The 12455-nt window shown below is 50.6% G+C and overlaps 1 protein-coding gene across 1 annotated transcript in view; it reads right to left on the reverse strand.

Moving 5' to 3' along the window:
- The window catches only part of ITPR1 (inositol 1,4,5-trisphosphate receptor type 1), a 160142-nt gene that overhangs the window by 77612 nt on the left and 70075 nt on the right, over positions 1-12455 (reverse strand). The window contains exons 23-34 of the mRNA XM_064723957.1: positions 11742-11929; positions 10104-10242; positions 9872-9926; positions 9334-9499; positions 9063-9233; positions 8127-8192; positions 7284-7421; positions 5713-5838; positions 5132-5332; positions 3324-3575; positions 2665-2790; positions 1868-1996 (exon numbers count right to left, since the gene is read on the reverse strand). Coding sequence (XP_064580027.1) covers positions 1868-1996; positions 2665-2790; positions 3324-3575; positions 5132-5332; positions 5713-5838; positions 7284-7421; positions 8127-8192; positions 9063-9233; positions 9334-9499; positions 9872-9926; positions 10104-10242; positions 11742-11929 — 1757 coding nt within the window. The remainder of the gene's footprint in view (positions 1-1867; positions 1997-2664; positions 2791-3323; positions 3576-5131; positions 5333-5712; positions 5839-7283; positions 7422-8126; positions 8193-9062; positions 9234-9333; positions 9500-9871; positions 9927-10103; positions 10243-11741; positions 11930-12455) is intronic.

Genomic DNA, 12455 nt, shown 5'->3' on the forward strand with positions numbered 1-12455 from the left:
AGCATCTACCCAGGGCCCTGAAAATACCTGCATGTTTGGATTTAAACCACCCACATATTCCTTTCAGTTCACGTCTGAAGACTTTTTTGGTCTCAAAAACCCTTTAAGATGTTTCATTTGCCTAAACAATGTCAATAAATCAAATAGGAAATTTACTCCATGTCCCTCATGTCTCCAGCTGCACTTGGGAAGGGAAACCTTGGGCAGCAACAACTTTGGAGGCAAACAGGCTGAACAATGTTTGCTAAGAGAAGCTGTGGGCAGCTGTCCTGTGCCAAAAGATTTGTGTTCTCCTAATTTTATGAAATTTGAACCACATGATGGATGGACAAGGTGTTCCCTGAACTGGCAAGGCTGACTCAGGGCAGGAAGGATTTCAGTCAGACAAGCCCTGACATGAAGGAGCAGGAGGCAAGAGGAGGCTGGCTGGGATGAGGAGGAGCAGCAGGAAGGGCAGGGAGGGACTGAGCCCAGGGCAGAGTGGCCACAACCCTTCCCTGCAGAGATCAGCCCACCTGCAGCACCTGAGAGGGGAGAAAGCCCACCTGGAGCAGGGATGGACCCCAGGCAGGTGGCACAACAGGCTGTGCTCCTCAGGGGGAGAACCCCTGGGTACAGACAGGAGTACTGACAGGCAGGAAAAGGGAGAGAAACCACTTCTAACTTGGAGATGAGGAGGAAAGATGAATCTAGGACAAGGCAGATCTATCAACTGAGATGGGAAAAGAGGTGAACCAAGTGACTTCATCTTGCTAGACAGAGGGGGAGATTGAGAAACTAAAGAAAAACTGCTGATATAACATTAACAGATGGCTAAAATAGGATGGCAAGATGTGTATTCAAATGCTGCATCTCAGAGATGACAAGTGAGAGCAGGGCAGCTCAGGTACATGGCACAGAGGGAGGGCAGAGCCCAGGACAAGGCCACAGCCTCCATGTCTCACTTCTCTGAGGAGCACAGAAGGTGCAATAGCAACCAAAGTCACCTGAGGAGCAAATCAGCTGCTGCACTGCTCCCTCAGCTGAGGCCAGAGACAGGCAGGGGTAGGGTGGATGAGCTGTGAGACCTGGAGATTGCACTGCCAACACCTGCCCTTGGCACCAGCAGATGCATCAAGTTTCAACAACTGCCCCTCTCAACCTCCTGCCAGAGCTGCCAGACACCTGACCACTCCACCCACACCTCCCAGAGAGTTATTTATGCATAAAGAACAGGGTTATCTCTGTGCAAACAGAAATATTAGGGCAACATCCTGATTCTGCTGCTCTGTATAACTCTCTGCCTTCTCATCTTCACAGGTGTTCCAAGCACCTCCTTCACATTTCCCCAACTTCTGAACTAGGCAAAAATCTACTCGGTGAGACAAATGAGAGCTTCTGGATTCTTGTTCTGGATCCTTTTTTTAAAAGGAAATTAGAATCTTTCTGTAAAATATGGTGTCCTGAATCAATCACCCATGCTCCCTCTGTGATATCTGTGGCAGGGGGTGGATGAGATGGGCTTTAAGGTCCCTCTGTAATTATCTGTGGCAGGGGGTGGATGAGATGGGCTTTAAGGTCCCTTCCAACCCAAACCATTCTGGCATTCAATGGCACACAGGAACTCTCAACAAAAGACCTTGGTGGCAGCACAGAGTTGAATGCACTCATGAATTAGTGTGACATTTGAGCTCCTCTAGAAGAACATTTGTACAGTGACCTACATGTTTTTCCATTTCTACAGCAAAAAGACCAGCGTGGTCACCAAGAGCTGAGATGTATCTGCACCCCAGTTACACCAGCACTGCTCCCCTGTGTTTCCTGTCAAAGGGGAATGAACACCAGTGCCCTGGCAGTGCTCTCCCTGCAGTGTGTGTGCATTTCCCACCTGCAGGGTGGTGCTCTGGTCCGAGAAGGGGGAGCTGAAGAAGGTGGTGACGATGCTCATGACGATCTCGGTCACGTACTTCTCCAGGATGGAGTCTGCGTGCTTCCTGTCGCTGGTGTTGTTGCAGGCCTGCAGCAAAAGCACAGCACGGTCAGGGGCAGCTCACCAGGGCAGCACAGACTGGAATTCCTCATTTCACACTGTCCTGGTCCCACCATGCAGTGACACTGGGGCTCTGCATCTCCAGCCCACGCCAGAGCTGCTCCTGGTTTGGTGTGCTGGCCCAGAGCATAGCTGGGGGAGGGAGAAAACCACAGAGTCTTGGAGGAAGGCAAGAGCAGGATGGGGAGCACTGAGGTGTAATGCTTTCGTATGGGGAAATACTTGGAATCCCAGGCAAAAAGCCATATGGCCAAATAAACACCAAGCCTGGAAAACAATCTGTCCTGACCTGCCAAAAAACGCTGAGTGCTGCTCAGGAAGGAGCTCAGAGATGCTGCCAGAATAAGCAGGCCAGGTGGCAGGACAGAAAAGGCACTGGACAAAGGAGCAGGGCGTGGAGCTTCGCTGAGCTTTGGTTTGGGCTTGGATTTTTTCTTTTAAAAAGGAAAATATGAATGTGTTCCACGGAATATGACTAATGAAATCCACAGGCACAAGGAAAAGGAGGCACATATTTGCAGGAACAGAGTATTCAGGGTACTTCTTGCCTTGATGCACTGGGATGTCTTATCCTTACTGCTCTGGATTAAAGAGGTTTTAAAGCTGAATTCAGTTCCTTGGTGCAGATACATTACCCGACAGATGTCCACCAGGAAGTTCTCAAACAGCTTCCACATGTGATTACTGGTGTAAATCTCTTTCATTTCTACTTCTGTGTCCACATAGCAGTGATTCAAGAAGTTGATGTATGCTATTTTGACCTAAAAGTAGAGAAAACAATTCATAAAGAATAAGAACCTGAACAGTGGTATGAATGAATATAATGTCACACTAAAATTGCTACACAGATAATTTGGAATTCTGCTTCTTCCTTTCACTTAAACACTGGTGAAATTTAATGCCATGAATAGCAAGACACCATCCAATAAAAAACCCCCAGGATTACTGCAGACAAAACGTCAGCATAATAATAATTTCCAGTTCTGCAGAACCATCTGTTCAAGGTTAGCAGCACATCCATAAACCTCTCTGCCTCAAGAACCCTATAAAATAACCAAGTACAGCATCACATTGCCACTTTCGGGGTAAGGAGGAAGCATAAAAGGATTTAACGGGACTCTCCAGGCTGGCTGGGGTGCCAACAGCAGCAGCAGGGAAGGGCTGCAGTCCCCAGCTCTCTGCCCACCTGCACCAACCCCCTTGGGCCAGGCCAGAGCCGGCAGGATCAACCCTCTGTCACCCAAACCCAGCACATTGCTAACACACACAGCCCAGCTCTCCTGCAAGCCCTCACCTCAGGAATGCAATCCTCATGGGTCACCACCCTGACAATGTCATCCAGAGGGAGGAGGGAGTTGCATTTGATCTCTGTGTAGACGTTTTTGCCCTCAGTGCACACAGCCAGCAGCTCCACCAGGTGGATGTGGTACATCAGGGGGCTGTTCTCATCCATCCGGTCCCTCTCTGACCTCATCATCTGCACCAGGGTCTGGAAGGAGGCTCTGTCGTTGTAGAACACCAGCACATCCTCCCCTGCATTCACCAGCTGTGGGCCAAGGACAGCATTGCATCAGCAGAGCCAAGCCTGGCGTCCCCCACAGCATCCCCTCATCTCATGGGGCTGCCCCACTGCTGCTGCCCAGCCCCTCAGGGACACAGGGCTCCAGGAGGGCATTTCCCATTATCTGACCCCTCCTGAACCACTCAGGAAATTCAAAGCCAGCCCAGCTAGCCAGAAGCTGTGCCAAGAAGTTTGTGACTTTCCATTGTGCCTTCCCATGCCGCCCCAGGTGACTTCCTAAGGCAGCTGTGGACAGCCCTGTGCTGCTGGAGAGCTGCCAGGGATGGCAGCACTGCAGGGCTCACTCCTCCCAACCAACACCAGCCATTTGCCAAGGCCAGTAACACGTCAAGTCACACACTGGAGATTTCCATCAGCCTCACATTTGACACCTGGCTGGCCATGATTTCAGAGCAGCTCAGACCTCCTGGAACTCCAGGAAGAGAAGGAGATAAGGCAAACTGAGCCCTGGTCCACTGCTGAGCACACAGCTGGAGGGATGCAGGGCTGTTTAACCCACAGGGTTTGTGAAAAACAGCAGGGTAAGATGTAAAAAAAACCCTCAGGGCAGCTGCTGACCTTGGGGGAGCCCCTTGCTGAGCATCCCACACTCAACTAAGTGTTAAGAAGCTAATGAAGCTGGTTTTGAGCTGGACAACAAAATATGAAAGATTTTTGATCCACCCATCAGGATTGATGCTCAAGAGCCAGATTGGACAAATCTGATCCTGGGGCTCCCCCTGCTGAGGAGGCCAAAACATTCCATCAGATGTGCAGATCTGCCAAACAAATCCCATCCAACAGCCCTGTGAAAGGCTTTCATCCACCCTTCTCTCTCCCTTTTAGCCTGGCTCCCCAGTTTCCAGTTACCCACACACCTAAAGCCGATCCTCATCTGCTTCCCCTTCACACCTGAACAGCTGAGTGAGCACATCTTGCTCAGAGTATCTGCAAGGGCTTGGGGAGGCAGGACAAAGGGGGATGGTTTGGGCTTGAGAGCAGGTTTAGATGGCAGAAAAATATGGGTGGTGAGGGCCTGGCACAGTTGCCCACAGAAGCCAGGGCTGCCCCATTCCTGGAAGTGCCCAAGGCCAGATTGGATGGGGCTTGGAGCACCCTGGGACAGTGGAAAGTGATTCTATGGTGGCTCTAAAATTTCATAAAAAAACCTCTCATCAAAATGCTATCATGGTGAAATCCTCCTTCTGCTTTAGTGATCTTGAAATTAAACTACTTCTCTTCAAGCCAATTTTGCTAGACAAAGGCACCCTTGCTTCATAACCCCACCTACATGCTGCTGGGTACAGGCCTGGGAAGAAACTCGTGCCATTAACAACCAACCCCTCGTTACACCTGTGAGTCAGGAGCTCAGCTTTTGGTCACAAAAAGCCTGAGCTTCCTGGGAGCTGTAATGCTCTTTTTGCATGGTGAGAGCTGTCAGCTTCTTGGCAATCCCTGAAGCGAGAGGATCAATTTGTCATGTTCACCAACTGCTATGTGCAAACTTCTGTTCAGACCCTGCAAATCTCTGCAGCTCTCACCTCAGCCATTACCATATCTTGGCATTTCTTAATGAATTTCCCCTCTGCCTTGACGATGGTCTGCAGGAACTTGATGTACTGAACGTTCCTGCCGTGCGTCTCGATGCAGTGGACGAAGTGCTGAACCACGCGCTCGTTGATCTCGCTGCAGAGCTGGAAGTTGTTCATGAAAATGTGCTGCATTGTCACTGCTTCCAGGATCTGATGGAGGGGATGAAAGGGAGCAAAAGGTCAGAGAATCAACGACATCCCCACTGGGGTTAGGATAAACCCAACACTCCAAGGTTCCCTTCAGTCCTGCAAGCACAGGGCTGAAGGGAACTTTGCTGAGGACCTCAGCTTTCAACACCACTGCTCCTATCTCAGCCTATTTTTCACTCCACTTCAGCCTCTTGAACTTTCTACACTGAAACTGCCCTAAACAAACATCTTGCCAACTTTTGAGGCTTTGGAATGAAAACAGAATGTGACCTCTTCAACCAATCTTGCAACAGAACAGCCCCAGAGGTATCACCAAGGATAGTGCAGTCCCTTCTATTGCTAGAACATAAAAATAAATCACGGCCTGAGGTTATTCTTACCCCTGGGTTAAGGAACAGGTTTATGTGCTTGTGCAGCAAGGCCTGGTTCTGTTGGTTCCCAGCACAGAAGTTCTGCAGGAACTCGTGTGCAAGCTTCATTATCTCCTGCATCCTCGTGTCTTCAGCCTGGGATTGCATGACAAAGAAGAGGGGGTTAAAAAGAACCCAAAGGTTCACCTTGAGGTGAGCACAGGATGAGCCTCAGCTCCAGCAAGGGAACTGTCACGTCTCTCACACCCCGAAGGAAAACAAACCTCCACCCAGTTCACAGACGTTTGGGATGAGCTGGGCCAGCTCCACGCTTCCAAAGAGCGTCAAAAATAAAGCCCATAATAGAAATTACAGTAGTTTATTCTCTAAAAGTGCCTATTCCACAGCCAGGCCTGCCAGCAACGTGCTTTAGTCACTTCTGCTCTTCTGAACACCCCAGCCCCTTGGCCAAACCACACATCATCACCTCGGGCTGCCCAGGAGAGCTGCCACGTCCCGCTGCAGCCCTGCCGCAGCCACAGAGGGGAACTCATGGCAAAGCAGCCATGGAAAGTTGCTTTTGCACCAGCCCAGCCCAATTCATCTTTACTGGAACCTCCTTGCAGCCTTCCAAGCACTGCTGAGGAACCAGTGCCCTTCCCCTGACGTCAGCCTGGATTCCCAGCCCACCGACGGCAGGAGCCGCGCTTTGGAAAATTACTGCCTGCTTTTATTTTTAAGGAATTTCGTATCTTCCCAAGGGTGAAAACCCCTTCCACACTGCCTGTCTGATAAACGTTCACATGTATGGGACAGAAAGGTGATGAGAAGGCGTTGAAAGGTGTTTTTGCTGCTGCTTTTTTAGCAAAATATGACGCAAGAAACCACGAGAATTAACATTAATCAAAGCTCCTGTGTGGAATTACTGGTTCTCAGAAACCTGATGAGTTTGAAAGAGAGGACAGCAGAGTGACCAGGAAAATGTGAAGAACTGCCTCGCCTCAGTACTGATAAATACCTGTCAGCTGTGATTAATGAGCAGCCAACGTGGTGACCTTGGGGTGTGCTGTGTCAGCACAGCCTGGTGCTCACAGGCACAACCCAGCCCCAGTGGGCTCCAGCCTGCACAGCTGCCAAGTGTTAGCCCTGATAAGGCTAATTAGGAGAATTAGCCTCACCTGGAGAGCCAGTGGGTATGTATTCACCTCTAAGGGGGAATTGAGGACTCCACAGCTGGGGGAGGGTCTGTATACACTGCTCATAAAACCCTGGGGAATGAGATACCCTCCCTTCCCTCCTTGTCCCCAGGATGGTGCTCTCACAGCTGCCTGACAATGAAGGTCTTGCTTCCATCAACACAGCACCTGCCTCACATGAGCCTTAATTCTGAAGTATGATTTGTGAATATTTCTTCAGGCAATCTGTATATTCACAGGCTTCAAATAAACAGAATTTGTCTGAGCTCCTTATTTCTGAGAGTGGGTATTCTGTAGACTATGAGGCTACATAAACCAGCCTCTGTGCATCCAATCCACAGGGAGGAGGTTCAGGAAGATTCCCAGAAGGTATGAAAAGCCTGTCAGCATGACACAAAGCCCCACCTTCTCGTAAGGGATCTGCAGCAGCTCCAGCACCACGGCGTGAGCGCCCATGTTCCTCAGGAGTCGCTGCTGCTGCTTCCTGCTCTTCCTCACCGAGGCCCCCTCCTGCACGCAGAGCTTGCTGAGCCGCAGCAGGATCTGCAGGAGACACTGGCCTCAGAGCCCCGCTCTGGCTCTCCCTCCAGAGAACGCCAGGTCCCAGAGAGCAGCACCAGGGACCAACTCATCTGCAGGAGCAGAGCGGCTCCAGGCAGCCCCTCGCGGCCCAGGCTCCATCCGTGGCATCTGACTAGGGCTGCTGGACTTGGATGATCCTTGTGGGTCCCTTCCACCTCAGGACACTCTAAATTCTGAGATTCTACGCTCCTGCAGGACTCGGCCATGTCAAGTGAACACAACACCAAGCTCCACAGCAGAGCCACAGACACACCTTCAGCTCACACCACACCAGCACCACAGCACGTTCTTCATCTGGTACTTTCTACATTAAATATCAACAGCACAGTGGCTTTGAGTGCAAGGTACTCAGGACAGGGAGAATTCAATGGCTTCTCCCCTTGCTTACTGCCTTTGTAGTCCTTAACAATAAAAATATTGTGTTACCATTGAAACAGCAGCAAACGTCACGTTTCTCACTAATCCATTCTTAGGGAAAGAATACACACGTCGTGCTTATTCTATCCTGGCTTCCCATTCAAGTTGGGATTTGTTATTACTCAGCAAATAGTTTCCACAATGGCACAGTGACTCAGACTTTCCTGGGTGCCTCCCTCTGACTGCAGCTCTCCAGAGCTCTGTTACTCATTTACACTTCCAGTGAACTATCAAGAAGCAAAGTTTTACCTCTTTTACTACCCGGTAGTTGTAGCTGCTAGTACTTTCAGGCTTTTGAGACTTGCTGTGACCTTCCTGAGGATAAAATCAGACAATTTATTAGTAGCTTATACTACTGTCTACATGAAGGCTAAAATTACCGTTCTAGGATAGCGCCCGCTCTCCTCCTGGGAAGGACTGTCATTCTCCAGCTCTGACAGCCTCAGAAAAACACATACAATTATCCTGTCAAGTCACATTGACCTCTAGGACACAAAACAAGGTGAGGGAGGGATGATTTCAGAGGCAGCAACCTCCCGTCCTTTGCCTGTCACATTCTGTCTCTGATCAAGTCTCCCCTCAGAAAAAACCCCTTCCTTTCTCTCTCTATTGTTATTAAACTGTCACTGCACAAATACCAAGAGATTCCTCAGAGCAATGTGTACAAAAAAAAGCAACAAGTGGATTACTTGTATTTACTTCCAGCAGTAAATGTTCCTAAACCAGGGACTGCTTCTTGCATCCCCTCATCCAGTCTTTCCTGATTGCAATTACATGGAAACAAGATACTCAAAGAGCTCTAAGCCAGATGTGCACGTGGGGAAAATCCTTTGTTATCAGGTAGAGATAAAGCACAGTTCTCTGCTGTCACCTGAGCAGCTCACAGCTCTGCCCTTACCTTACTTGAGGTACTTTTGATTGCACAAATCCCGTGCCACTGGTCAGTGCTGAAAGGGGAGCCAGAGCAAACCCAAACCAGCCCTGTCACACCCTAAAGGTGACACCTCAGGGCTGCCACTGGGCATCACCTGGCTCAAGTTCTGCTCTCATTCCTGCCTCAACCTGAAAGCAGTAGAGACAACCTCACCTAGGCAGTGTGCTGGGAAGAAGGGCCTTGTCACAGTTCTGACAGCAGCTACACCCTGCAAATACCCACCCAAATCCACACAAACACAACCCAATTACCTCTTTCTTCTTGTGCTCGTTTTCACCTGGCACACTGTCCATGGCCTCATCAGGACCTTGGCCTTTGTACACCCAGAGCTCAGATTTCTCCACTATTGACCTCAGCTGGTCCAAATCTTGTTTGATCTGCTTGTAGTTGTCAACATCTTGGCTGGTAACGAGCAGTTGAACCTTACAGGGAGGCAAAGCCGTGAGTTGCACAAAAAGGGCTGGGTTCAGCTGCCATTAATACACTCAGATGAGGAATAACTCTCTCCAGACACACAGGTACCTGCTTGAAAGCCTGAAGGACCTCTTGTCTCTGGCTGAAGTGCCTGAAGAGCAGCTGCAGTGCACCAGACACCAGGGGAGGGTAATCGTGCATCGTTAAATGCAGCAGGACCCGCAGGAAGGTCCTGCCCCCGTGATCATCCAAGTCCAGAGGGGTGTTCTCCTCACTGCAAACACAGCAGGAGTTAACCACATTACACTGAGGGTCCCAGAAGGTTCTAAATTCTCTTAGCAGTGGCAGAAAAGCTTTTTTTCTTACTTTTAAATAAGGGGGGGAATTGTACTGAGATTTTATTGCAGCATTGAGCTGAGATGCACTAATCCTCCACCTTGGCTTTCACCCACAGCACAGAGCCCTTCCCTGATGATCCCTCTGGCTCAAGAACCCCTGTTCCTTATCTCTGGATCCAAATGGACCCTACTCTGAGCAGCATCAAGGCCATTTTAGGAAAATGAAGGTGTTTTCCCAGTCCCCACTCCTAGGGAGCCCTCCAGCCTGGGGGCTTCCCCTCGACTGGCACCTGTGAAGAGATACTTTCCTTCCACCAAAGATCCCCTCAGCTTGTTCTTCAATGTGTTCAAAGTCCAGGGCTCCTGAAAAAATAAACAGGACAAATACATGAGGTCAGAGTGGCAGCAAAGATGTTTTTCCAGCTTAAAAACATTTCAAATGGCAAGTGGGACCTGAAGCAATCATCCTATCAGCCCCTTGAAGATTCCAGAGTCTTCCCCAAGCCACACAACCTCATTATTCCTTGCCAAATAACCCACCTGGTACATTAGCTGGCATTTCCTGACTACTGCTTCCAGTGGGGGATTCAGACATCTGGGCATTGCTTTCATCAAACTCATGTTTAAATATACAGAGCAGGCAGGAGATCCTGTAGTCCAACCGCACATTCAGAATAAACTGATGACACACAAGTAGGAGAAATGTTAAAATAATCTGTGTATTTCCACCACATCTACATTCACACAAAGACATCAACTGAGCAGAAATGTGGATTTAACCTGGCAGAGTTACCCAGGGTGGAGAGGCCCTGGCACAGGTGCCCAGAGCAGCTCTGGCTGCCCCTGGATCCCTGAAGTGTCCAAGGCCAGGCTGGACAGAGCTTGGAGCACCCTGGAAGGTGTCCCTGCCCATGGCAGGGAGTGGAACTGGATGGGCTTCAAGGTCCCTTTCAACACAAACCATTCTGGGATCCCATCTTTCCATGCTATGTAAATATCACCTTCAAAACCCCCAGGACTCAGTAATATTTTCCAGAGATTTCAATGAGCATGATACACACACATAATAAACACTGATGAGTAAAACATTTTGGCAGGGTTTTGGTGCCTCATTCCTGCGTGATGCCGGCACCTCACCCCATTTCCCAGGAAAGGAAAGCAGCACTTCCATCTCCATCCTGAACACGTGCTGCTGCTCTCCCGGGGTGCTGGGACACAGGAGCAGGACAGGAGCTGCCAGGAGCCAGGCTGTGCCATACAAGTCACCAATCCAGCTGGGCTGGACCAGCTGGTGCCACAGAAACCCCCAGCCTAGCAGAGACCACCTTCTCCACAGTCTTCCTCTTGAGGAAGGAGCCACAAAGCCAAGAACACTCAGAGTTCTTGCAGCTTTAGGGGAAAATGCTCAATGCCAGCTTGCACGGCCCTGGTAGCAGGGAACAGTGGCACACTGAAACACCCCCTGCACATGGCAGGCCACGAGAGAAGCTCTGCCTTGAGCTGAAATTAGCAGTGGTGCAAGGAGGGAATGGAGCCTCCCCTGTGCTGCTGAGGGAAGGGCAGAGCCTCCCACGGGGCACAGGAGGGAACAGCAGGGCTCTCCTGCTGCTCTGCTGCCTTCACCCACCAGGCTCCGGCAGCACGCTGACCCCAGGCCTGCCTGATGGAACTACTGAGCACAAAAAGCACTCCCACACCCAGAGAGGGAAGATGCATCTCAGCTCAGTAATTCTGAGTCAATAACGAGGAAATATGTGTGCATCCCGAAGATATTGGGGTGAGCAAGTGGGAAAGGCAGAGATGGGAGAGAGAGAGGCTGGCTGTGCATGCTGAAAATACATGGCAGGCTGAGGGCTCTGCCAAGAGGAGTCTCCAGATCTCCCCATTCCTCAGGGCACTTCTGATGGCCCTGCAGACTCAGAGAAACTGGGAAGACAGCAGGGCGGAAAATAACAGCTCTGCCTCAAGTCAGATACTCACAAATCACTGCTAAATACACAGATGTCTAATGCAAACTCTTTTCTAATAAATTCTTTCAATAATGGCACAAAGTTGGGATCCCTGTGCCTGACAAGGTCACCCCTGCAATACTTTCCCAGTCTGAGAGCCAGAAGTACTTTAAGAGGCACAGGGGACAATTAATGCTGGAGGACAGCATGGAGCTGCACCATGTGGTACCTGGAGTATCTCGATGATCTTGAGCTTGGTGTCCATGACCAGGATGTCCTCCTTCTCTGGCTCACTCTGCTTGACATTGCCCTCGGGGGCAGCTGCCAGGGGAGTCATGGGCAGGAAGCCCCCGCCCCTGAGCACCACCTGGGTCATCAGCTCCCCCACGCCGTGGATGGACCTCATCACATTGCTCCCTTCAGAGGGGAAACACAGGGGTTAGCTGCTGCCATGGGGCTGCACTGACAGGGCAAGGACCAGCCACAGCCTGCAATGGCAAACTGTCCCAGCATGGCACATCCACACCCTGGGGACAGGGAAAGCCAACTGCAGTGCTTGGAGAAGCCCCCTGCCCTCTCCCATCACAGGCACTACCCAGCTTTACAACCAAGCCATGGACAGAAAGGATTTCCAAGCACAGCATCACTGGCCAGGGAGGGAGGGGATTGTCCTGCTCTGCTCTGCACTGGGGCAGCCTCACCTCCAGTCCTGGAGGCAGTTTGGGGGCCAAAATGTAAGATCCAAATATGTTAGAGAGCACCCAAAGGAGGCTACAAAGCTGGGGAAGGGACTAGAGAAGCGATACGAGGAGCAGTGAGATCTCTTGGCCTGTTCAGATGGGGCAGAGCAGACTGAGGTCAGACCTCACTGGGTCCCCTCCCGAGGGGCAGCTCCCAGCTCTGCCCCCTGGGTCTGGGACAGCTCCCAGGGAACGGCTGGAGC

Source organism: Zonotrichia leucophrys, chromosome 12 (assembly GCF_028769735.1).
Source record: "Zonotrichia leucophrys gambelii isolate GWCS_2022_RI chromosome 12, RI_Zleu_2.0, whole genome shotgun sequence".
Classification (NCBI taxonomy): Eukaryota; Metazoa; Chordata; class Aves; order Passeriformes; family Passerellidae; genus Zonotrichia; species Zonotrichia leucophrys.